This window comes from Phytophthora parasitica (genome assembly GCF_000247585.1).
Source record: "Phytophthora parasitica INRA-310 unplaced genomic scaffold supercont2.4, whole genome shotgun sequence".
Lineage (NCBI taxonomy): Eukaryota > Oomycota > Peronosporomycetes > Peronosporales > Peronosporaceae > Phytophthora > Phytophthora nicotianae.
The window spans coordinates 2,017,735-2,041,038 of NW_008648990.1; the positions used below are offsets into that span (position 1 = coordinate 2,017,735).

At 49.6% G+C, this 23,304-nt stretch overlaps 12 protein-coding genes across 13 annotated transcripts; 11 read left to right on the forward strand and 1 right to left on the reverse strand.

Moving 5' to 3' along the window:
• Nucleotides 1–825: 825 nt before the first annotated feature.
• PPTG_21328 (hypothetical protein) lies at nt 826–2,257 on the forward strand (the record flags this gene model as incomplete). The annotated part of the gene is made up of 4 exons (XM_008896581.1): nt 826–975; nt 1,049–1,097; nt 1,181–1,846; nt 1,911–2,257. The coding sequence occupies 4 exons, from the start codon at nt 826–828 to the stop codon at nt 2,255–2,257; spliced, it is 1,212 nt and encodes a 403-aa protein (XP_008894829.1).
• A 420-nt stretch (nt 2,258–2,677) lies between these two features.
• Nucleotides 2,678–3,874, forward strand: PPTG_21329 (hypothetical protein; the record flags this gene model as incomplete). Its single annotated transcript, XM_008896582.1, has 1 exon — nt 2,678–3,874. The coding sequence occupies one exon, from the start codon at nt 2,678–2,680 to the stop codon at nt 3,872–3,874; it is 1,197 nt and encodes a 398-aa protein (XP_008894830.1).
• Nucleotides 3,875–3,882: 8 nt separating this feature from the next.
• PPTG_03574 (hypothetical protein) lies at nt 3,883–4,410 on the forward strand (the record flags this gene model as incomplete). The annotated part of the gene is made up of 1 exon (XM_008896252.1): nt 3,883–4,410. One exon carries the CDS (start codon nt 3,883–3,885, stop codon nt 4,408–4,410), a length of 528 nt encoding a protein of 175 aa, XP_008894500.1.
• Nucleotides 4,411–6,730: 2,320 nt separating this feature from the next.
• Nucleotides 6,731–8,148, forward strand: PPTG_21330 (hypothetical protein; the record flags this gene model as incomplete). Its single annotated transcript, XM_008896583.1, has 5 exons — nt 6,731–7,388; nt 7,459–7,595; nt 7,643–7,748; nt 7,816–8,014; nt 8,091–8,148. 5 exons carry the CDS (start codon nt 6,731–6,733, stop codon nt 8,146–8,148), a joined length of 1,158 nt encoding a protein of 385 aa, XP_008894831.1.
• Nucleotides 8,149–8,172: 24 nt separating this feature from the next.
• Nucleotides 8,173–8,361, forward strand: PPTG_03577 (hypothetical protein; the record flags this gene model as incomplete). The annotated part of the gene is made up of 1 exon (XM_008896253.1): nt 8,173–8,361. The coding sequence occupies one exon, from the start codon at nt 8,173–8,175 to the stop codon at nt 8,359–8,361; it is 189 nt and encodes a 62-aa protein (XP_008894501.1).
• Nucleotides 8,362–8,409: 48 nt separating this feature from the next.
• Nucleotides 8,410–8,985, forward strand: PPTG_03578 (hypothetical protein; the record flags this gene model as incomplete). Its single annotated transcript, XM_008896254.1, has 1 exon — nt 8,410–8,985. The coding sequence occupies one exon, from the start codon at nt 8,410–8,412 to the stop codon at nt 8,983–8,985; it is 576 nt and encodes a 191-aa protein (XP_008894502.1).
• Nucleotides 8,986–9,040: 55 nt separating this feature from the next.
• Nucleotides 9,041–10,790, forward strand: PPTG_03579 (hypothetical protein; the record flags this gene model as incomplete). Its single annotated transcript, XM_008896255.1, has 4 exons — nt 9,041–9,048; nt 9,127–9,571; nt 9,640–10,365; nt 10,443–10,790. 4 exons carry the CDS (start codon nt 9,041–9,043, stop codon nt 10,788–10,790), a joined length of 1,527 nt encoding a protein of 508 aa, XP_008894503.1.
• A 511-nt stretch (nt 10,791–11,301) lies between these two features.
• On the forward strand, nt 11,302–13,065 carry PPTG_03580 (hypothetical protein; the record flags this gene model as incomplete). The annotated part of the gene is made up of 1 exon (XM_008896256.1): nt 11,302–13,065. One exon carries the CDS (start codon nt 11,302–11,304, stop codon nt 13,063–13,065), a length of 1,764 nt encoding a protein of 587 aa, XP_008894504.1.
• Nucleotides 13,066–14,842: 1,777 nt separating this feature from the next.
• PPTG_21331 (hypothetical protein) lies at nt 14,843–15,184 on the forward strand (the record flags this gene model as incomplete). The annotated part of the gene is made up of 1 exon (XM_008896584.1): nt 14,843–15,184. The coding sequence occupies one exon, from the start codon at nt 14,843–14,845 to the stop codon at nt 15,182–15,184; it is 342 nt and encodes a 113-aa protein (XP_008894832.1).
• A 2,874-nt stretch (nt 15,185–18,058) lies between these two features.
• On the reverse strand, nt 18,059–19,294 carry PPTG_03581 (the record flags this gene model as incomplete). Of its 2 annotated transcripts, XM_008896257.1 has the most annotated exons (2): nt 19,175–19,294; nt 18,059–19,111 (listed from the first exon to the last, which is right to left on the reverse strand). In XM_008896257.1, the coding sequence occupies exon 2, from the start codon at nt 18,959–18,961 to the stop codon at nt 18,059–18,061; it is 903 nt and encodes a 300-aa protein (XP_008894505.1). In that variant the 5' UTR covers nt 18,962–19,111; nt 19,175–19,294. The 2 variants fall into 2 exon arrangements, with proteins under 2 accessions (XP_008894505.1, XP_008894506.1); XM_008896258.1 differs by having other exon boundaries at nt 18,059–19,216.
• A 175-nt stretch (nt 19,295–19,469) lies between these two features.
• Nucleotides 19,470–22,558, forward strand: PPTG_03582 (hypothetical protein; the record flags this gene model as incomplete). The annotated part of the gene is made up of 2 exons (XM_008896259.1): nt 19,470–20,273; nt 20,348–22,558. 2 exons carry the CDS (start codon nt 19,470–19,472, stop codon nt 22,556–22,558), a joined length of 3,015 nt encoding a protein of 1,004 aa, XP_008894507.1.
• A 105-nt stretch (nt 22,559–22,663) lies between these two features.
• On the forward strand, nt 22,664–22,934 carry PPTG_03583 (hypothetical protein; the record flags this gene model as incomplete). Its single annotated transcript, XM_008896260.1, has 2 exons — nt 22,664–22,764; nt 22,829–22,934. The coding sequence occupies 2 exons, from the start codon at nt 22,664–22,666 to the stop codon at nt 22,932–22,934; spliced, it is 207 nt and encodes a 68-aa protein (XP_008894508.1).
• Nucleotides 22,935–23,304: the final 370 nt, after the last annotated feature.

The following is a 23,304-nucleotide window of genomic DNA, read 5'->3' on the forward strand; positions in this document are numbered from 1 at the left end:
AGGAAAATCTGCTCTGTTTGTTGCGCACAAAGGCGCTTATCTTCTTATCTACTCTTTCCTATATCATATACAAATATCTAGTGTGAACTTGTCCGTTATGGATGAGATCTGGTAACCAACGAGGTGTCGGCGACTGTTGGGCGAGGTCTCGAGGAGTCGCCATCCGGATACCATCCGGTTACGGCTAGTCGTGTCCAACGGCCAATCAGTTGTGTGCGCCACACTGCCTCGTACTAATAACTGTCACTTCACTACGGGATCTGATAAGCCAATCAGCGATCGGCCACACATTTCACAAATCTGATCCGTGTCGGTCTCCAACGGCAGCAACAGCAGCGGCGAGGGCGCCTCCGATTCTGGGCGCTTCCCGACACCACAACTGCCCCCACCGCGCTGCGAACCACCGCATTGGCGAGCGGCGTGGTGCCTTCGTGTCCAGCTGCATATCCAAGTCATCCCGCGCTCTCGACGAAGACTGCCGTCTCGCCCTTCGCTTCGGCCCTGACTTCAGTTCGGCTCCAACCAACGGTAAGATACCGTGGTTCGTCAACTCTAACTGCGTGGGCACCTGGTACTAACTGCGTGGGTCGCCTCGATGCTTCTTGTACTTCGTTGTCATGCAGAATTCGGCTGCAATGTCTATTCGAGCAACTCAACTGTCGTGTGAGGCCTCGCTCGCATCGGTGTCGACTCAGCAGCGTCAAGAACTATCTCCACGGTATGTCCTCGCACTTTTCACCTTTCTAACACCTTGTTCATCGTGTGTTGATGCTGTTCTCTCTGTTGGTGCACTGCCAGACCTCGGTATCGACGCCAACGTCATCCATGGCCCCAAGTTCAGCAATATGGGCTATTTCGGTGGCCAAGTCGGCTCCGGCGGTGTCGCTTACCACGATATCGAGCGCCCCGGCTCCAGCGCCAGCTGTTAGTACATCTGCAAGCTCCAGCGCGACTGTAGAGTCGCATCTACCTCCAGTAAGTAGCAAAATACTGTCGCGTTCTGCTCAATGGGTTCAAAACCTTGACCGAAGGCTCGAAATTGTTCTAGGCGGCTATATCATCGCATCTTCCAGCTCCGCGCCTATCTGAGATCAAAGGTACCGCACTGCATGGGTTGCGGATGGATACTGCAGAAGAAATTCAGATCGGATCGTCGCTGTTTTCGGTTCCCGCATCACAGAGGCTGTACGATGTCTTGTACAGTTGGTGATCAACCCACCACATCCGGTAGACCCAGTTCGTGACCGTGCTATTGCGGCCGCTGCTTCGGTCGACGATCTAGCAGCTGCGGTGAGCAATCCGGCGTCGGATCCGCGAGATCTCGTTGTAGAAATTGGTGACCTGAAAGCGAGGCTCACTGATGCGAGGCTCGCCAAGTTGATAGCGCAGAAGCAGCAGAAGCTAACTGATCTGGAAACTCGATTCAGGCAATCTCGCGCCGAGTGCTCGTCTCTCGAGCAAGCGCTGGCTGCAGAAACAAAGCAACGCATTACTGCAGAAGAGCAGCTCACTGCTCTTTCCGCCAAGATGATGGTTCACGACGAAGTCGTCCTCAGAGTCCAGAAGGCCCTTGAGGCTGCCAACGAAGCTCGAGCGTCACAGTCCCGCAAAATCAACCATGACTGGCAGTTGTATAAGAAGAACCTGCGGGTCTTCGCCGACAGGCTCGAGCGCTTCCACAGGTACCTCACTGGACGCCGACAGAGCGTGGAGAATCTCGACCAGAAGGCCAAAAGGAAATTCTTGAAGGACGAGTTGAAAAAGGTTATCCTCGTCAACAAATATCTCCGCAAGTTCGTCGACGACCGTGACCTGGACCCAGATGCTTTGTTGCTGTTCGCTGAAGGTGGGGCTGACTCGCGTGAATCCATAACGTAACGCTGAAGACTCACTCGCTCGTTCTTTGACAGGCGGTGCACTCGGTGAACTGGACATTGGTCTATTAGGGCTGGATGAAGAGGCTGTTGAGCTCGTTCAGGATGCGATCAAGGATCTCAACCCATCCTTGTCGGCCAAGGATCAGGCTATTGAGCTCGCTCGCCAGGTACACCGGTTTCGTAGTGTTGACTTGTCTGACGATGACCAGATCAGCATTTCCAGCGAGTCGTCGAGTGGGGGTGAGGACGAGCGGTTTGGCATGGAACTGCAATCTGTTTTGGCAAAGAAGACCCGCTCTTCCCGTTCTCACAAGCGGTCAAGTGATGATAAGTCGGACCCTCGCTCTGATGGAAAGCACAAGAAGGATCGGTCGTCCTAGCATCCTAGTAAGAAGGCATCGACTGCTAAGTCCGCCAGCCTCGCTTCTTCGTTACCCAAATCCAAGTCAAAAGCTAAGTCGAAGGCGAGATCCAAGACGCCCAAATCCAGCTCGAAAACCTCGTCTAAGACATCTCCCACGACCACGACGCCTTCTCAACATGCGCCTGCGGCGCAACCCTTGACTACGTCAGCTTCCAAGGCGCGAGCGCCGACTCCGCAGTCTTCTATCCCAGCGCCGGCTCTGCCAGCGATTGCCACAGCGTCAATTCCGCCGGTATCTGCTCCTGTGACTCCGGTGCCGGCTTCATCGACGCAGAAGTCCACGTACGTCTCACAACCGCAACCACTCACTACCGCTGTTGCTTCTGCACTTGCATCACTCTCCCCAATCGTCGCTCCGCCTCCGTCTGCCTTGCCCATGCCTCCACTACCAGCGTTGCTGACTCCTTTGGTTCTGGCGTCTGCCCAGAGTTCGTCGCCTACGGTCAAGACTACACCTCAGCCTGCGCTCAGTCGTTCGATTAGCTTGTCATCCGTGGCTTCTACCGTGGATTTATCGCCGTCTTCACCTGAGATTTCGTCTGCGGCATCTCCAGGTCTCACTTCGGCTCCGGATTCGTCACAGAACATAAGCAATCTGGCGTCTACGTTGCAGTGGTCTCCTATGGCGCCGAGTTCTCACTCCATACGTACGGCGGCGGCAATGTCGCGATGGGTGACTTCTCAAGTCATCGCTCAGGAATCTGACAAGAGCTCCGTCTTCACTGGTGCTCCTGGCCAAACACCACCAGCGAGTCCTCGCGGAGCCTCCGAAGATGAACACGAAGAGTCGAAAGAGAACGACTCGCCATCTGCTTTACAACTGCAAGCTCTTGAAGACATGTCAAGTACCGGTGTCTCGTCACACCCTAGGTCTGCTTATCGTTCGATACCCATGTCGGCTTTGGATCCTTCGCTTTCAACACCGCCTCCGGCTTCTGTACGACCAGCGTCGAATCCGTTGAAGGTGAGGACTGCACGGCGTGGCGTGAAGCCACACACCGTGCTCATGGAAGCACTGGCTGCCGCTCATGCTCAGCACCCGTCGGCCGTGATGCCTGTGGTGAAGCTCCCTGCTCCCATCGAAGGTTGGCAGCCTCTTGTGCAGCCGTCTAAGAAGATTCTGGCCAAGGTGCAGCGCTACCTCAAGCCCAACTTCCAGAAGAGGGGTGCGCTGAGATGCTGGAATCTCGTACATTCCTTCCGCACGCCGCTGCCAGTTCTAAAAGGACTAGTAGCTGTATGTTCGGTCGAAGGGATACGGGCTTTCGCTGACTGGAGGAAGACTGAACACCCATGGCGTATTCTCGACAAAAAGTTTCCAAACACTGCCAACTTGTTTGACGTGAGTCCGTTCATGCCGGACGTCTTCATCTCTCTTCGTGCCCCTAAGAGAGCTCGTACCGTGAAATTATGGCGTCAAACACATGGTTTTGACGCTGGGGACAAGGAAAGCGACGTTGGGCTCGCTCTGTGGGAGCGAGGTCACTGGGTTGTTCAGTCGGAGATTGAGGCTGCTGTCAAGCGTCTTGCAGAAACCCACGGTGACAGTTCAAGCATCGTTAAAAAAACATGACTCGAGTTATGGATGCCTACTTTTCTGATCGCAACCGTCGTGCCGACAATCTTCGAAACAAGATAATGCAACTCTGGGACTGGTATGTGGACAACGACGTTCTCACGGAATTCATTATCGAGCCCACAATGCTGTGGTATTCGTACGAGGTGTTGCCATGGGTCCCGACAACGGCTGATTGGTGTTCAGAAGTCGCTGCATTGGATGAGCGTGAGCCATGGCGCAACTGTTGGATTGACGTTCCCAGCGAGCATCCATTCAACACTGCTTACGTGCCGTGCAACGTCAACGCTGAGCTGTTCGTACCCTGCGATCTGACCGAAGCGGAGGTCGGCCGAGCAGTCGTCGTGGACGAAGAACTAGCAGCTACGGATATTTCCCCATCGTGGTACCAATTGGTATCAATCTGGTCTTCAGACAGCGACAGCACAGAAGTGTCTTCAGTAGCAGAGGACGAAGATCAAGCCATTGACGAAATCCAGCCGTCGCAAGGTCTTAACGCACTCGCCTCAGCTGCTGCTTCGGCGACGCCGTAAATTTCGTTCGTTCGTATAATTCCAGGCTCGTAGCAGTTTGTACCCGAGGTTTAGCCGACGTAACCTGGAATATTCATATCTTTCTCGTAATTCCTTTCCATCTCGAGGGCTCGTTCACAATTCAAATGTAACATGAATGTTGCTGCAGTAGCATTTTTCGTCTGCGACCTTGGGTTGCATTGCCCCAAGGGCAGGTCATCATTAAGTCGATGGTGAACTAGTTCTCGTCCTCATCAGCGACTTGAACCATCTGGAAGCGATGTTCACTGCGCCTTCGCCGTAAGTAATCGTACAACATGCCACCACAGGACAGATTGGTGATAGGTTCCCATGTTGGCTCACCCTGGTCATCCCATTGAATCTTAAATTTACGTACAGCTCGGCCAGTCCTTGTTGACATTGGCATCCGATCGTCGAGAATGGCTTTCACTCCACTTTCCCCAGCAAGTCGATCAGGCTCCCAGCTATCTTCCGGCAGGAGCTCCTCGTCGAAGTCGAGACGCGACTCCTCAGTTACATCTTGTGTCAACCGAGTCCTCGGTCGATCTTCAAACTCACATACTGCCTTGAGACGGGAAACATGGACTACCGGATAAAAGCGATATCCACTCCGATCAGGAAGTTCCAACTCATATGCATATTCTTCGACCTTGCGCTTAATTCTAAACGGACCATGCCATCGGTGCGCAAGTTTCTTGGTAAGCCCAGTCCTGACGCGTTCCATATACAGCCAGACGCGACTTCCAGGTTCAAACAGAGATTTAGTCACTTGCTCATCACCCTCATTGTCGATACCATCTTGACAGGCAGTTTCACCGTCAAATCGTTGAGGCACCGCACCCTTTTCTTTCCGGCTCAGCGCATCATTATGCTCTCGGGCTCTTCTCTTCTTTTCTGCTGCCTGGTACTCTTTGGCCATCTCAAGTGCAATTTCTTGCTGTCTATTTACTTCTCGTCGCCACGCCAACGCGTCAGATTGGTTCCCGGAGCCTCGGCGTAACGATGACGTCATTGCATGCAATGTCGACCGTGTGTCCCATCCGTGGACGAGGTAGAATGGCGTCTCTTTTCTCGTCGCGTCGTACGAGTTGTTAATCGCAAATACCAGCCGTTCTGCAATATCGTCCCAGTCTTGTTGTAATGGATCTTCGACATACACTTTCACTGACTGCATTACTGTCTTGACTGACCTTTCTTGTTGGCCATTGGCTTGTGGTCTGTAGCTCAGCGTTGCGCGCGACCTGGACTGCATCATATCGGCAAATGCTTGGAACACCTCGCTCATGAAGCGAGGGTCGCGATCATGTCGGATTAGGGACGGTGCACCAAATCTTCGGTAAATGCACTGTTCGAACGCTTGTGCAACCATGAGTGCAGACGTGTCAGCCATTGCCCTTGCTATGACGAAGCCAGTAAACGAACACTGGAACAAAAGAAGCGCCGTATTGCCTCGGCGAGACCTCGGTAAGGGTATAACGAAATCCATGGACACAATCTAGAAGGGTCGTTCGGCAAGAATGTTGCCCGGAGAATACTTTCGTAACTGTGGTCGGCTTTTACTTGAGCTGCAGTCGGGACATGATTTAACATGCTTCTCGATGTCCGCGTACAAGCCATACCAGTAGTAATCCAGTCTCACTCGTTGATACGTCCGGACCACACCCTGGTGGCCGCCCTCGATAGAGTCATGGCAGTTCTGTAGCACTTCTTGGATCATCGTCGTCGGAACAACCAGCCGTAGTTGCACATCCTGATCACGCTCATTGTCGCGTCGACGCCTTGCACCGACGTAGTAGAGCACATCATCAGCTGTCAGCACGAATTTGTCGGCGACCTTCATCACATTCCGAACTACCTTGTAGGCAAGCTTGTCAGTCTCTCCTCGAAGCACTGCCTTTAGGTTGGACCACCGCACTTCTTCGTTTTGAGCCTTAGCGATGCGATGTCGCCGTTCTTCCTGTACCGCAATTGGATCTATATCATTGGCATTTGGTATTTCACGTTGCTGGTGCGTCGTTGTATCCGTTGTAGGTTCCGGTGTCTGTCTCTGCTCACTTGCTTTATCCTGGTTGTCAGCTGGGGTCACATCAGCAAATCGAACACGTTTCTGTGCTTTCTTCTGTCGTCTTGTCATCACTAAGACTTCGCCATGCTAGGTATCGTCCAACAGGTATCATACAGGTTTACAACCAGGTACCATTCAGGTATTTAAATTACTAGTATCTTTCGTAATCTATTCTTGAAATTTTCTGGAAGCCACTCATTTGGACGGGAACGTGACACGCGCCGGCCTCGCACGGCAGATCTCGCAGACGACGGGATGGCGAGGACCCACAAGACAGCCCTTATCAAGCAGCAAATGGCTGCTGAAGCAGCAGCTAGAGAGGCGGCGAATGCAGCCGCAGCTGCAGACAGCGCTGATGGTAAAGCCGCCTCTGGCAAGGCTGCCCACCGTGAAGCCGTACACTCCGCTAGAACAAGGTCCGAGAAAGCAGATGCTATTCAACGAGCGAGGAACGGCTGTGTTGAAACGGAAGCGGAGGAAGACACCGAGCTGGAGGAGAAGCCAGCAGCTACCAGCGTGGTGATCGACACTAGTGAGGCCAGTGAGGGAGGGGAAGAGCATGAAGAAGTGAGCACAGGTGCCGAAGACGACGGCGCTGACGCTGAGTTGGAGTCCGACGGTGGGAGCAGTAGCTCTGTTGGGCGCAAGAGAAAGCAACGCCCTACCCTACACGTCGACGAAGACATGGCCACGGTACCGCCCTTCACGGAGAGACACAGATCATGGGCGGAGTTTACGCAGGCCTTCGATGTATACAAGGCTGCTACGAATCAAGTGCTGGTCGTGAAAGAGGTGATAAACGTTGCCAGACGCAACAAGTCTCTCCGTAACCAAGTGCAGTACCAAGGCCTACCCGACGACGAAATTCCTTTGGTCCCAACGACTTTGGACCCATACCAGCGCAAGTACATATGTACTCACGGATGGCCCTGCCCGTGAGCGATCCTCGGGAAAGCGGACATCACATCATGTGCGGCGGACAGATTGCCCCTTTCAGCTCATAGCTCAGTGGACAGAGTCGGCGGATGAATCGTGGGTGATCGTCCCCAAACGTGCAGTGTACACGCACAACCACCAGGTTTCAACAGGTATTTATCAGCAATACCCAGGTATTCGCCAGGTACCAAGTCAGTCTCCATTGTGCCGGGCGTACGTCTGCTTATGCAGGCGCAAGCAGGACCCTCGAGTATTTACGAGTACATTCGTGAGAACTCAGATCACCACGTTACGATGCAAGATGTTCGTAATCTTGTCGCTCGTCTAAGGAATTCCGGTGAGTTGCTTACTATACAGACAAGCCGCGAACAGCTTATTCTTACGTGGATCTATTGCTGCTTCAGGTGCTGAGCTTTCAGATGACGATGCGGTGGCCGAAAGGATTGTCAACTTCAATGTGGAGTCTCCGATGAATGTGTCTTCTGTACATGAGAGTGCTCGCGGCAACACTGGTGTAATATCGATTACGACAGGCCACATGCGCGCTATGGTGGAGAGTTTCCCTGAGGTGCTTCAAATGGACTGCACTCACAAAACGAACAAGTAAGTGGACACTATCCACATATTATTCAGGTATTTTCAGGTATTAACCAGAATTTACATTATCTTCGTCATTCAGATACAACTATCAGCTCTTATCGATGGTGGCGATGGATCAGCCCGTTCAATACTCGTGACTGGAGACAAATGCGGACTGGCACATGGCGAAGTGTTTGGATCATTTCAAGCGAGCTAACGACTGCTGGCGCTTGGTGCGGATTGTTATCGTGGACAAGGATATGCGAGAGGTGGAGGTCATCCGACAGAAGCGTCCGGAAGTCCGTGTTCTACTATGTCACTTTCACGTTATCAAGTGGCTGCATGAAACAATTCGGAAATCCAGCAAGTAAGGGCCTTACGAGGCTGCTGTATTAAATCAGCTACGACCAATATGACATATGCGCGGTCCGATGAAGTGTACGAAGAACACCGAGCTGAGTTCAAAAGTTTGTTTGTCGATGAGAGGTGGCAGGCAGGAATTGCGGGACTACTTTGAGAAGAACTGGGATAATTGCAAAGACATGTGGGTTATGGCGTACCGGATGGAGTTGCCTTACTTCAACAATCACACGAATAACCGCGTGGAAAGCCTGTTCAGCAAAGTGAAGCAGCATCTGAAGGGCCATCTCACTATGAACGCCAGTTTGGAGGCTCTCTTGTTCTACCAGCGGCGCAAGGAGGAGGAGTACTTCGCCAAGGTGGAAATGCCTGAAACATTGCGGGACATTACGTACTCTGAGGAAATGAACATCGTGCTCGGGATGACGACGAAATGGGTGGCAGCCGCAATCAAGTCCCAGTACGACGTTGCGGTAGACCCCGAGATTGTAAGCTCGTACACAGTAGTAGACAATGGACCGACCGTCACCCTCCGAAGAGAAGACCACGAGTACTTACTGCAGAAGGAGACGTTCAAGTGTGACTGCGAGTTCTCACAGACCATGCAGCTACCTTGCCGACACGCGATGATCTGAAGAAATTCAAGAGGAGGTCCATTCGTGGTTCCCTTTGACGCTATCGGGTCCAGGTATGTTCCAGTAGTGTCCATGTTTTTACCAGGTATCACTTGGATATTGACCAGTTATTGACCAAGTTTTGGGTTGTGGATTTTGTAGGTGGTACGGACGGAGCCGCTTATCAACTCAGGGATTGTCGAAGGTGGCCAAACCGTTTGTTGCCAAGGTTTTCAAGAGAGATGATGCAGCTATCTCCCGGGATCGAACTGAAAAAGAGAAATTTCGTCGTGCTCAGCAAGCTTTCGGACGAATCAGTGGGGAGCTTGCTCGGCTAGGAGATGAAGCTTTTGACGCGGCAATGGACCAATTCGAGGGGTGGTGGCACAACCTGCGTCAAGGTCAGATCTCAATGACGCCTTGCCATGAGCAGACGGAAAGTCGTGATAACGACGACTCTAATGATGGTGGCAATGCTTGCGGTGGGGGAAATGCTGAGGATACAAGTAGTGTTGCTCAAGCTATTAGCGGTGGTGGTAGTTCGCCATCTTCGGACGAGTCGGAGGATCTAGCATTAACTCAGCAAACGGCGGTGTCGACTCAACTAGTGCGCAAACCAGACGTACCTGTCAAGATCAAACTCAATAGCAGAGTTGTTCCAGTTGGACGACCCAGACTCAACAGAAAGGACAGCGAGCTAAAGCTAAGGCTGATCTGAAGGAGTACAACCAAGGCATGAAACTGCGTGGTTTACTCCGGGATCGCGACGTGTGTGGGGTGGTTAGTGCTTTGAAAGAGATTCAGCCGGGTATCCTCGAAATGGGAGCGTTTCTGGTGACTTTTCAAGTGCTAGGGAAGGCCACACCGAAACTGTCGATGGCTTGGCGGCTTCGTACAGACATCGTCGCGGACAATGTGCGCTACCGACTCCCCGAAGAGACTGTCAACCGCGCATTTGAGTTGCTGAGCGAGTCGAGAACTGGACAGAAGGATGAAATTCAGCTGGACAGTGATGGTGAAGGCGTAGGTGACGAAAACGGCTATGTATTGGTTGCGGAAAAGGTTGGCACGTATTCAAGAGAGCAAGTGGAGCAAATGAAGTGGATGTGGAATATGCAGGATACCTGTCGCCGAGGAGTGCTTCTTTGTACTTGGCTGAACAACGAAGTGAAGACTCTGGTGGATGAAAAGGTGGCCGTGAGCGTGGCATTTGACAACTTTTTGAAAAGCTGGCCATACTTGGTCATACCTGGATTTGGATTTGACATCACCTACGCGGATCTCTTCTGTATCCGAGGTTCAACTTGGCTCAACGACGCCACTATGCGTGCCTTCTGTGTATTTTTGAAGACGTACAAGAACAATGCCACCGTTATGATACCTCCAGTCAAGAAGCAGACGGTGAAAAAACCGACCAAGAAGGAACCAGTCCTCGCAGAGCAGCAACTGCTGCAAATTCGCAATTGCTTAATTCACAGCAGTTCGTCTTGATGCCTATCAACTTGAGTGGCGTTCACTGGGTGTGTTTGGTGGTGGATGGAACCGCTAAGAAGATCCAGGTTTACGACAGTGCTGGTTCCGCCATGTACCTCAAGCGCTTGAAGAATATTGCGTCTGAGATCGCATCTACACTGCCAGACATGTATGAGGAGATCGTCTTCGACGGACCTCTGCAGACGGATGGCGACAGCTGTGGTGTCTTTGCGTGCCTCCAGCTATGGAAGTCCGTGTCGAGCAAGGCACCGACGGACGTGTCCGAGTCTGGTATTATCAAGCTGCGTTGGAAAATTTTGCAGGCTATTCTAAAGGTGAAGCGTCGCTCGTAGTTGAAAAGGTAGATGCAACGGTAAATGCTGGAGTCTAACCTAATAATACCAGGTATTTACCTGAAAGATACATGTTTTCTTGCTAGCCAAATTTGCCAAACTTATGATGTAGGATTGCCGACGAAGGATGTCCTTCACCACTTTGACTTTTGTCCAAGTTGCGCACACATGACTTTCCAGGTATTTCGACAACTAATACCTGCGTAATATTTGGGCGGTAATTTATTCCGTCAAAAGTAATCGAATTGGAAATCACTGGATTAATACATGTGATATACCTGGATCTGAGTAAACCTACACCTATTTCCATGTCTGTGAAACCTGGACTCTAACGCCTGCCTTTATTTTTTATCGCTCAAGATGAACTCACTATTATTTAGTTTCTATATATTGAGGAACATATTTGTCAGAAATAAAAAGTAATTATTTTGGAGTGATCTGTTTGGCTAAAAATGAGCCGTGTGTCGCGTGATTGTGTGCTGCTGCTCAGTCGAGAACTTTCCGCATGAAGATGGCAGATGAAAAGAACATGGAGGAGGCGGAGACGGAGGTGAAGCTTCGCTGCGGTGTGTATGGCGAAGGGAGCGTCTTCTCCGTCGAGATCCAGCGCAATGCAGATGTGGAGGTGCTGCAGGAGAAGATCTTCGCGAAGAAACGATACAGCGAGCGGTATAAGTTTGACGCGAGCGAATTGACGCTCTACTTGACGCGGAAAGAGGGGGAAACCACGTGGCAGGCAGATGACGACAACTTGGATGCTCTCTTGCAAGGAGATGTCGATAAGAAATACATGAAGATGCGTCCGTCGTGGAAGCTCAACAAGAAGGAGTTGTTTGGACCGAGTTTCACGCCCGGAGATGAAGAGATTCACGTCCTTGTGGAACTTCCTCCTGACGAGTTCAGTGTGAAGCGACAAAGAGTTGAGCATCGCACGTCGCTCGCGGAGCTATGGGAGCACTCGGAGTTGCAACTGGCGGTATCGCCTGCTCCACACCAGCTGGCAGAGCTCCTCCAGAAGCCATTGCCGTTCAGACTGACGCTGCGCGATTCGGTGGTTGCCGATCGTGTCTTCAGTCCGAATGGACCACTCATTACATGCCCGGATCTCACGCTATTGATGGACCATTTCCTAGCGTTGAGTGTGTTTCGTCGACCTGAAGCAACAGCATCCGAGAACTCTTGGCAGCTCTACTATGATGCATTACTGTCGATTCCGATTTCCCTTTGGCACGAGAAGGGCTTTTTGGTTCGAGAACACAGAAATCTCGCCGATAAAACAGGAACTACCAGTCTACGGAAGCGACCGGACTACATCCTCCAATTCAAGGGACTCGTCTTGATGCGTGGAGAAGACAAGAGTTCTTTGGAGTCAATAGCCAAGGCACAAGCGGAATTGACGACCAAGATGCGCCGATGGAATGTGATGCTTTATGGAGATCTCCCATACATCTTGGGCTACGCTACTTCCGGGAGTGATCTACAAGTGGTGGCAATCGAAAGATCCGACGGACCGTGTCGCGCAACTGTGATACTCGACTTCAGCGTCTTTGAGGATAAAGCCGGTGCGCTGAAGGTGTTTTACAATTTGGCGTTCTTGCTCCACCAGATGGCCAAGTTGACGAAGCGATCGTATGCGTGTGATCTCGAGCCATTCGTACCCGATGAAAACGAGAAGCGGAAGATCGTGCTGCTAGATGGTTTTATCGAACGGACGATCCAACGTACACAGAGCGGTGGTGAAATGGACGTTGAGCGACTCAAAAGCGTATACGAGACTCTGCAAGGATTAGATGAAAGCAGCCCCGTGACGCATTTGCAGACCGTGGAAAAGTTGTCGGTGAAGCGAGACGGCCGTTTGGTCGTGGAACTGTCTCCGATTGGTTATCTGCGACTTCCAACAATCGACGAGCTGAGCGAGTGGTTGCGACATATGCTGACAGCGTTGAAGTATTGGCACGGGTGCGGGTACTGCCACGGTGATATTCGTTGGCATAACATTGTGCTGGTGCCGACCTCTGGATTCAGTTATTGGGTGTTGATCGACATGGATGAGTCACGCCAACCCAACACAACGACTATTCGGTGGAACCATCGGTATCATGGTCACAAATTACGATTCCAGCACGACATGTATCAGCTTGGTCAGCTGATGGGGGAGCTTCCCTTCGAGTTATCCGACGATCTGAAGACTATGCAAGCGATGCTTCTATCGGCGGTAGATACTCCACAGTTGACGGCGGAAATTGCGCTCGCAGCGCTGGAGGAGCATCAATGATCAGCTCTCCACTTGTACTAAGTCGGATGCATAGAGTTCCGAGGTAAACCGCGTTCCGAACCGGTTCCAAAATGATGCCGTACTTACTAGAGCTGCTGTGGTGCTTCAATTTAATAGTGAATTGGAATTATCTGATGAATTGTGGGAACCCGGGTTCCAGAATTTTCGGAACCAAATAGTGTGACTAATTAGGGTGAGACATTAATTAGTCTAAGCGTGACTAATTCTACCGCATCGTAAATAGTCTGAGTGCATAATTAACCACACTCATACTAATTTAGATGAGCAAAATCTGCAGCACCTCACATAAATTAGTATGAGTGAGACTAAATACCGTAGCTACTGTTGTTAAAACACACACATAATTTGTGCGTTACATTAAGCATTGTAGATGTCTGTAACATTAATATACGCACTTGCGTACTATTATGATAAGTATTTAGCTACTAATACTTGTATCTGGTTGTTACCCCGTGAAAATCATCTGATTCCAAAGATGTATTTTTACACTTTTTAAAAGCCTTTTACTACATATTTGATCACGTCAACCATTGGGTCAAAATCACGGGTGTGGAAAATTTAATTGCTACCTAGTACAGTCACGTTGTTCATCGAAAGCCAGTGTGTATTGACACACGCCTTAGACAACGACACAGATCGATAACCGTTTTGACGATACCAAACACCACTCAGAATCGTGAAATTTGCCTAATTGTGAGCTGAAATGTTATCCTCTACTACGTAATAGTATCTATCTCCGAGTTAATACACAAAATACCATATTAACTTCTAAGATTTACAGCTATTGTTACATTTTGGCAGAAAGTAGTATTCTTAATATCAGAAATGCTTTGATATATTAGTTAATATTTGACAAATATTATTTACCCATTTAATTTTTATGTTGTTTGATCTTTAAAAGTTATTTGCGGTGACACAACCTACCAATAAAAGCTGTCAATGTTTCATAACTGATTATTGTACTCAACCCAATCGTAGGTACACGTATAAGCAGGTAATATGGATTGAATCTTGCGTACTTTCACGGTTTTTCACGGTTCATGATCAATTGTGGTCAACGAGACTGAAGTACAGGAGCAGGAGACGCTGACAGCACGAGCAACTAGGGATGGTAAATCGTCTCAATCCGACCGATTGGATAGTCTTGTTTGGCAAATCCGATTTAATCCGGATTGTAATCGACCAATTTCGATCGATTTCAAATCGATTTCGACTGAATCGGATCCAGTCGATAAGTATTTATAGAGGTAACCCCTTATAAATCGAAAAAAGCGAACAGTGCTAAGCACAAAATACCAAAACATGCAGTACCCTCACAAAACTCGATTGGTAGAAAACCTTAAAATAAACACCAATAAGGTTTTCCCTTCGATTCATGTTTCCACCTGCCGCTATTGATATAACGACGAGGAGGCGCTCAACCTCGAGAAATTTGACCAAGATTGTTGGCGTAGCTGGAGGTCGACAGAGAGGCTGGCGAAGACAGGGGATGTAGTCCAGGCTGCAGGACGAAGCGCGGCACTTGTGGTAGTGGGCCACATTACGTCCAACACGGCGGTGACGATGCCTATGAAACAGATAGTGGAGTTATGACACGCCCGAGAGAACAGTGTTCCTGTGCTGGTAGATGGAGCACACGGACTACTAAACCTACCGTTGGATCTGGACGACATTGGGGCGGACTACTACGTTGGCAACTGCCACAAATGGTTCTGTTCATCTCGAGGCGCTGCCTTCCTGCATGTTGCACGAGAGGATGGACCTGCAGTTGAGCCTCTTTGACGCCTTCTCAAGACAGGCATTCAGCAAGGACGACAAGCTTGACGATGGGGAGAAGATCGACCAGGTGGAGATCGATCGTGTTCGAGCTCAAGACCCAGACTCGCTAGCCTTCTTCCAAGCTGTGGTTCTGTTATCTGGTGTACTGGAGATGATGCATGTCGACGAATTAAACGTAGACAAGTGGCAATGCCACTTGTCTACGTTTAAAACGCCAGATATTCCGCACATGATCTTGTGTGGAATATCATGTGCGGAATATCTGGCGTTTTCTGAGAACAAAGAGAGAGAAGAAGCGCACATTGCACGTTTGGATTGAGTGGACATGAAATTTTAGTGAATTGCGCTTCGTCCGAGTTTGGCCGTAGCTTCGTTGAACTTCAGAAATGACTGCATTTCAGAAACTGCAGAAACAGCATCATCACCCAGTCGTGCACGTCGAATGCTCACGGTGTTCCCAGCCGCTGAAAATGCTTGTTCACTTGGCACAGAGGTAGCCATCACGGCAAGAAAGTCGCGTGCCATCATCTTGATGCGAGGGAAGCCTTGGAGGTTATGCATCCACGCGCATACTTCCTCACTCTTGGTTTTTGTGGTCATGGTGTGGTCACGGTGTCCAAGCCAACGGTCCAGCTCTGATGCAAACGATTCCCCAGCGTGCGTTGCTGGTTCATCCGCACCAAATGTGTCGTCTATCAGCTGATAGAGCGCTATGCCAAGAGCCACGTCTTGCTCTTCATGTTGGTTCATCTGGGGTTCTAGCGTTTGGTGCTGGGACTCAAATTTTGCTCGATACTGAGCCTCGTACTCATCTCGAACGTACCGTTTGATGACACTCATGTCACCCACAAACTTCGGCAGCAATAACTTTGCTCGGGGATCAAGAACAGCTGCTATCTTCGCCTCGCGGTTGTTAACAATGTCGCTGTAGTCCTCAAGTTTATTCTGGAACGCTGTCGCAAAATCCGCCGTGTATTGCGACGTGGCTTCCTCAATACTTTTGTTGGTGTGCATCGAGATCAACTCGTACACGACTACCGCCATGCCAAATGTGGGATAGTTCTTTCCTGACATCATGGTTGTGGCCGCCTTAACCGGAGTTAAGAACTTGCAAAACTCTCCTAGAGCTTCCCATGTGTCTTCGCCAATTTCGGCAGCAAGGTGGCTATCTGGAGCAATGGATAGGTCGCTGTAGCCTTCATGACGGTCTCGGATACGACGCAGCAGTTCTTCTATGGGCTTCTTCAGTTTAATTGTAGACACTACCATCCCCCATGTACTGTTCCAGCGAGTCACGCAGTCCAGCTCGGGCTCGCGAAATGGCACATTTAGTGCAGCGCATACAGCCTGAAGAGCTTCGCTTAGAGACGGCGAATCGGCTAGTTTCCTGAGAACATCCCGCACTTTTCCAATGCTGGTGTCTACGTAAGGACACTCCGTTAAGCCTGCCTTAACCCCAAGTTGAAGAACGTGCGCAAGACAACGAACTTGAAAAACGTTTTGAGGCTCTTCACGCTGATGATCAACATCGGCTTCCCGAGCCGACGATGGCATTGATGCCTGCAAATGCTCTTGGAGCGCGTTGGGCAGCTTTTCATTGATCGAATCGACCATGGTTTTGTTGTTTTTGGCGTTGTCGGTGGTTACGGCCCACAATGATGCCAACAGGGCACTGTCCATCGCCTTGACGACGTCAATTAAATGATCGGCCAGTCGGGGTCCGCTGTGTGGGTATTCTACTCGTTTGAATCCCAAAATGACAGCACGCAGGTTCCATTCATCGTCGATCCAATGTAGTGTGACGACTATGTATCCCCTATTTACAGCCGATCTCCACATGTCAGTGGTTAAGCTCGTTCGGGACGATGCAACATCCGACACCAGAGTCCTTCGAACCAACGCCTTCTCTTGTTTCCACTTCGTGAGTACGTGGCTTCGAATGGTTTGACGGACTGGAATCTTGTATAATGGCTCCAGCTTTGCGCAAAACGAGATAAATTTCGGTTGCGCAACGATAGCAAACGGTTGTGAATTCTCAACGATCCAGTCAACAAGCGCACTATCCGCTTCAGCTTTCGAAAATTCCCCTTGGACTCGCTGCTTCACACTTCGGCTAAACCCGTGGCATAACAGATCCGTTTGTCGTGCACTTATTGTTACACCAATATATTCGCGCGGGTGATATTTCTCCAAATGGTTTCTCATTGTAGTGTGGGCTTTAGAATTCCAAACCTGTGTTTTACCAGCCTGCGTACAGCAACGACACGAGTACGCGCCGTTTAAGGTTTCTTCGATGAAATCCCAAATGTCGGAGCGCTTCCGACTCCTTTGCTCACTTGATGTAGCAGTCGATGCTGTGGCGTCCGTCACGTTCTCTTCATCGGCAGCCACAATTCCGCCTCCTGCGCCATCTTGATAGCCTGGGCCGTCCATGCTGGAGTGAAGATTGGAGGCTCTGGGGGAGTATGTCAATACGCTTGAATCAGGAGCATTTTGCTATCCGGATCCGAATAAGCACAACAAAACGACTCAAACCGACTCGATTCGATCGATTCGATCGGATCGACTCCGACTGAGTCGAAATCGGACGATCGTTCTCTAGGTTACCTCTAATATTTAAATTTTTGCATTCGTAAACCGATATTAAGTATTACAACGCGAATTGGCCCGTTATGATCGATCCGTGCAAATCCGATTCCACCTCAATCGATCGATTGTCGATCAATCGGGCTCAAATCCGATCGATCCAGCATAGCCAATCGAAACGATTAAATTTTTAACACCTCTACGAGCAACAATCCCACTACTATTATAATAACGATAATGGACAACGCTGAGTGTTGTTACGTCACGGGGTGAAATATACACGAAGAAGAAAGTTTCTTGTTTTTTTAAAGTAAAAGGGAAAATGCTTATTAAAATAAGCATTTCCCCTTTTACTCTTGGTTCTACAAGACGCCACGAAATAAATTGATGTGTATTCTATCGATACTTTACAGACCTCATGTGATTTATTCATTGTTCCATTATGTGTTACCAATTCCTGTCCAACCCTATGTGTAGGATCACCTTCCATCCCTAGATAAGCTTTATACAAGAAACTAGGAAATAAAGACTGCCCATAAGCATCAGGTTTTTCTGGAGAGTGAATGTGCATGAACTTTCGCGAATTTCCAGCAGAAAGAATAAGCTATTATTTTTTAGTTGCTTGAGTGTTAACGGGAATTGTTGGAAAGAAGAGCTCTGTTTTAAAGTGGCGACCGTGCTTCTTAGTGATGATCTTGGAGCCTTTCGTGGTGATACTCGGTCGAGGTGCAGGGGTTAAAGGATTATATTCCTGTGGAGCCACAACAACGCCCGTATACAAGGTCCCCGTGCCATGGATGAGGCTGTCGATAATACTTTGATGCGGCAGTGATTCCGGACCAACAGATCCAGTCGTCATGCATTCGCTGCGTCCGCGAGAATTTTGCTTCGCTATTGACAAGCGATGCCGGTGGTACGCCTCACGTTTGCTACATTCAGCACGTAAGATTGCAGCCATTTGCTGTTTTTCCCGCTCCCGAAGATTCCCCATGACGTTGTCGTTGGCTGTTAGAAGACGGCGCCCCTGGTCGTATCGATGTCCCATCGAATTCAGCGCTGCTGGCGATTCAATGCGCAGCACGCGCGTTACACCGTTCGATAACAAACGATACGTCGGAGGAGGTCGAGGTGATGCTGAAGTGCTTTGGTTAGATTGTGAACAACTTCGAGGTCGGGCTACTCGCGCTGTTCGTGGTGGAAACTGATGCTGAATTACGAGACTTGAACTCATGTGTCCTCCATTAGTACAACGAGATGCTATACGCGAAGACGTGGATGCTCGTACGTTGTAGTTGGTGGGGCTCTGAGTGCGCTGTTCCTCCTCTGGATCACCGTCTATAGTATACGAAGAAGGCAGGAACTGCTCGCAGAAGACGCAAACATCTAACGGTATGGTGCGTTGGCCAAGAATTTCCCGTTCGCGAGTAAGATCAGCGAGAAAGTGGTCAAATCCTTCTTGGATCAAGCGACTCGTTGGTCCATTATCTTCGGTACTACGCTCCATTAGCATCCGTCGTGCACGCAGCAATTCCTGACAAATGTACAAGGACTAAAGCGTTGTGGAATGATGCAAAAAGAAACAATTTACGGACTCACCCCAGCCGGTACGTTGTCAACGAGTCCGGAGCTATAGAACTGCTGGCACAAGGCACACCGTCGACTACGCCACGGTTGAAACAATTGTTAAACAACGGTGAAAGTAGTAATTGAAGTGTTCCAGTACCTGCGTCCTGTGCTTGCCATTTGGGTCTTGGTGTGCAGGAATCGATCCAAGCTTGGTGCAATTTTGAACAGCTTCCAACGACTAAAAATAAAGGAGACCAATAAGTTTCCAGGCCCTCATCAAGAATTTCTTCAATGACGTATGCACTCGTTGGAATCAGGGACAGGGAGGGATTCTTTCTTGCTCACAGACACCGGATAAACATGCAAAACTCTAGATCAATTTCATGGCAGTTAGCTGCCACCTCCCATTGACGATCTTTTTTCTTGGTTCAGTGGTCATTTGGAGTTTTCCGATGGAGCGGCGACCAGCATCGAAGAAGCAGAAAACGCGCCGCGGCGCAGAAATCACACCCGAAAATGCTGCTCAAGTGTTGTCAGCAGCTGAACACGAACTGACGCGGTATGATAAGCAATCAGCACCAGTGAGTACCAGCTGCGAGATGGGTGTTATTGAAGAAATCTACTGTGAAAACTTCATGTGCCACCGCAAGCTGCGGGTGACACTGAGTCCTCATATTAATTTCATTACTGGTGAGAATGGCAGCGGCAAGAGCGCCATTATTGCAGCCATTCAGATTTGCTTTGGTGCTACAGCACGCACGACGCACCGCGGCAAGAATATCAAGGCATTCATTGGACACGAGTTTGACGGCAACGCTTTGGTTAGTGTCAAGCTACGCAACGACAACAGTGATGTCTTTCATCCTGACAAATACGGCAAGAATATCATCGTGGAGAGATTGATTCGCAGAGACGGATCGGCTGAGTACAGACTTAAGAACGAGCAAGGACACGTGGTGTCCAAGCTCAAGAGCGAATTGGACACGATGATGGACCGCCTGAACATCCAGACGGACAACCCGTGCGCAGTGATGGACCAAGAGAACGCCAAGTTGTTTTTGAAGGGCAAGTCGGAGGACAAGTACAAGTTCTTCCTGCAGTCCACGGACCTGGCTAAGATGAGAACGACGTACACGCATATCGACGAGACGACTCGAATGATCATTGAGTCGGCACTGAAGTCCGAAGTGGCCAAGATCGCGACGCTCAGGGATGCCAAGAACAAGACCAAGAAGCAATGGCAGGAGTCACAAAGTGTGCGATCCTTGTTTTATTAGGAGCTATTGGTCATTGTTTTGACTTTTTGTGGGTTTTATTTGTGTTTTTACAGATTGGAAAGCTGGAAAAAGAGCTGGAACTGCTGAAAACTGAGCTGGAATGGTCTTTCGTGGACCAGAAAGAGACGATCACTGCAAATGTGCAAAAGAAGCTGAAGCAAAAGGAGTGCGATGCTACCAGTGCTAGTGAAAAGCTATCGAAGGCAACGAACGAAGCACAACAACTGGAGCAAGACCAAAATGATGCAAACGCAAAGCTCGAAGAGGCTAGTATGCGAATGGATAAAAATCATCGACAGAAGATGCGTGTTAAAAGTAAAATCCGAGAAGCACGTCGTCCGATACAACAGTACAAAGCTGAACTTAGTCAAGTGACGCGGTCCAAAGAGCGCACGAAGCAGCAGCTTACACGGCTACACCACGATCTGCAGCAGAAACGGGATAGACATGCAGCTAAGCTTCATAGACTTAATGAGGGGAACAAGGACTTACGAGATCGAGTTGGCAAGAAGCAACAGGAAGTAGCGCAGACAGAGAGCGATCTCCATGACACTGAGGCCGATGCTGATGCGCACAGACACACGCTTAGAGACCTCGAAGATCGACAGGATGACTGTAAAACCCAGCTCCGGCAACTTTACCAGGAGGCTGAAACGACGAAAAAGCGTTTAAATTCTCTCAAACAGCAAAAGCAAAACCGAGTTGCAGCTTTCGGGCGGAATATCGCACACCTGCAACAACTGATACAGACAAATCTGCACCAGTTTACAGCGCCGCCCATTGGACCTTTAGGAATGTATATCACGCTGCCCGACGACTTTATGCGGTTTGAGAGGGCTATTGAGGTAGCAACTGGATCTGTATTGAGGACTTTTCTCGTGGTTAATGGTCAAGACAAGGCACTATTAGACAAACTCAGACGTCAGGCCCATTGCAGTTCTACTGAGGCCAATATGATCATCTCAGCGCGAACTGGATACCGCTACAACAATTTGGAGCTGCCAAGTGGTGATCTCGCTGCTCATGCGATATGCAACATTCTACAAGTGAATAACGATGAAGTTTTTAATGCTCTTGTTGATACCTGTAGCTTGGAAAGCAAATTACTATTTGATGATCGTGAAGTGGCTGAACGTCGTGTTCTGACCGGCTCAAGTGGAAGCTTCAGAATGGCACGCTTTGTGTCTGAAGTGTACCTACCTTCGGGTGACAAATTTGTAGTTCGCTCGGGCAACTTGGCGTACATTGCGAACAAAAGACAACTGTATGGTTATATTGTTCGCCAGAATGTCGACAGAGGCATAGTGGAGATGAAGAATAAGCTGGACTGCCTGGAAAAGGAGGTGGATGAACTGCGTCGTGACGAATCTTTGCTGAGTCATGACAAGAACGAGTTGGGCAACGATATCAAGCAGCAAAGTGATCGAGTTAACTTCTTATCACGGCGATTAAACCAGCAACGCATGGAGCTACGTTGCTTGAATGACGAGATTGATGATATTTTGCAGGACCACACGTTGGACACGTCAGTGTTGGAGAGCGAGTGCAAGTCTACGGAGGACGAGTTGGAAGACTTCCAGCGGCGCGAGCAGGACCTGAACAAGGCCATAACACCGGATCGAAAGTTACATGACTCTTTAGATGCGCTGAAAAAGCTTGATTCAGTGGAGAAGATGATAGCTGTTGAGATGAGCGAGTGCCAGTCCGATGTAGATGCCGTTTACAAGCGCCTACGTGAAGCGAAAGTGGAAGAGATAACCGAGCAAAGAGAGCTTGAAGCAGCTCGTTCGACTGTAGAGAATCTAGAGCAGCAGTTGATCTCGGTTCGCGACGAATGTGACGGGCAAACTCAGATTGCGTTGAAATTAGGGAGAAGACCGGATGAAGTGAATGTTCCTGCACAATGCAACAGGCGAGTTAAGACAGTGGAGCGTCAACTGGCACGAGTGAGGGACAAGTTGGAAGGTTGGAGTTTGAGTGAGCTGAAGGCCGAAATGGAGGCGCAAAGGGCGAAGTACAGGGCCAAGAAAGCCAACTTTGACAAGATACGGGGCAATCTGCAGCGTATCCGCTCCATGTTAAACGAACGTGTAGACAATTGGACACGATTCCGCAAGGCAATCTCGCAGCATACGTCAAGGGAGTTTGAAAAGTTCATGTTGCTGAGCAACTTTGCTGGTAAGTGCGCTTCCTACACCGCGATCATCGCTTGGAGATCGTTGTCCGTCGGAACGAGTCAGGAGCGACCAGCTCGTCACAGATGACCGATATGAAGGAGCTGTCCGGTGGAGAGCGTTCGTTCACACAGGTGTCGTTACTGCTGGCTCTGGGCAGCCGAACGGAGTGTCCGTTCCGAGTTCGACGTCTTCATGGACTCCCAGAATCGCAGCATGACCGTCGAGCTCCTCGTGGAAGCTGCGAAGAAGAACTGCAACAAGCAGTTTATCTTCGTTACCCCGAACGATCTGAGGTACGAGTCTGGATTTGATAGCGCTGAGTTGTGCAAGACTGACAGGTTTTTGTGGTTTCTACAGCATGCTGAGACCGGATCCGGTGGTGAAGATCCAGAAGCTGGCCCCTCCGAGATATCGAGCTGCGTCGGCAGGCGCACATGACGTTGATATGGATGGAGTGGCCTGAGCGATAACGATAACAAGCTTCACAGAGATTTTCATGATTATCTAGTTTGCTTTTATCGGTTTGAGCGGCCTAGAGCCTTAGTAAAAGCGACAGGAGCGGTCTAACGGGTCAGCATCTCAGCTTTGCTAGTCGCTACACTGCACCGCAGCTCCATTTCATGCGTCCAATGCGTCCAACGAACTCATACGCGCAATAGAAGTCTGATGCAAGTTGAAGCGGCCTGGATGACGAATTACTGGCCAAACCGAATACCCTTCCTCTATATTTACAATTCTGCTCAATTCGCGTAAACCAGTACTCTAATTGTCGCAGGTATTAATCAAAATAAAACGCTGAAACCTGTTTCATTATTGCAGTTAAAATACTTTCC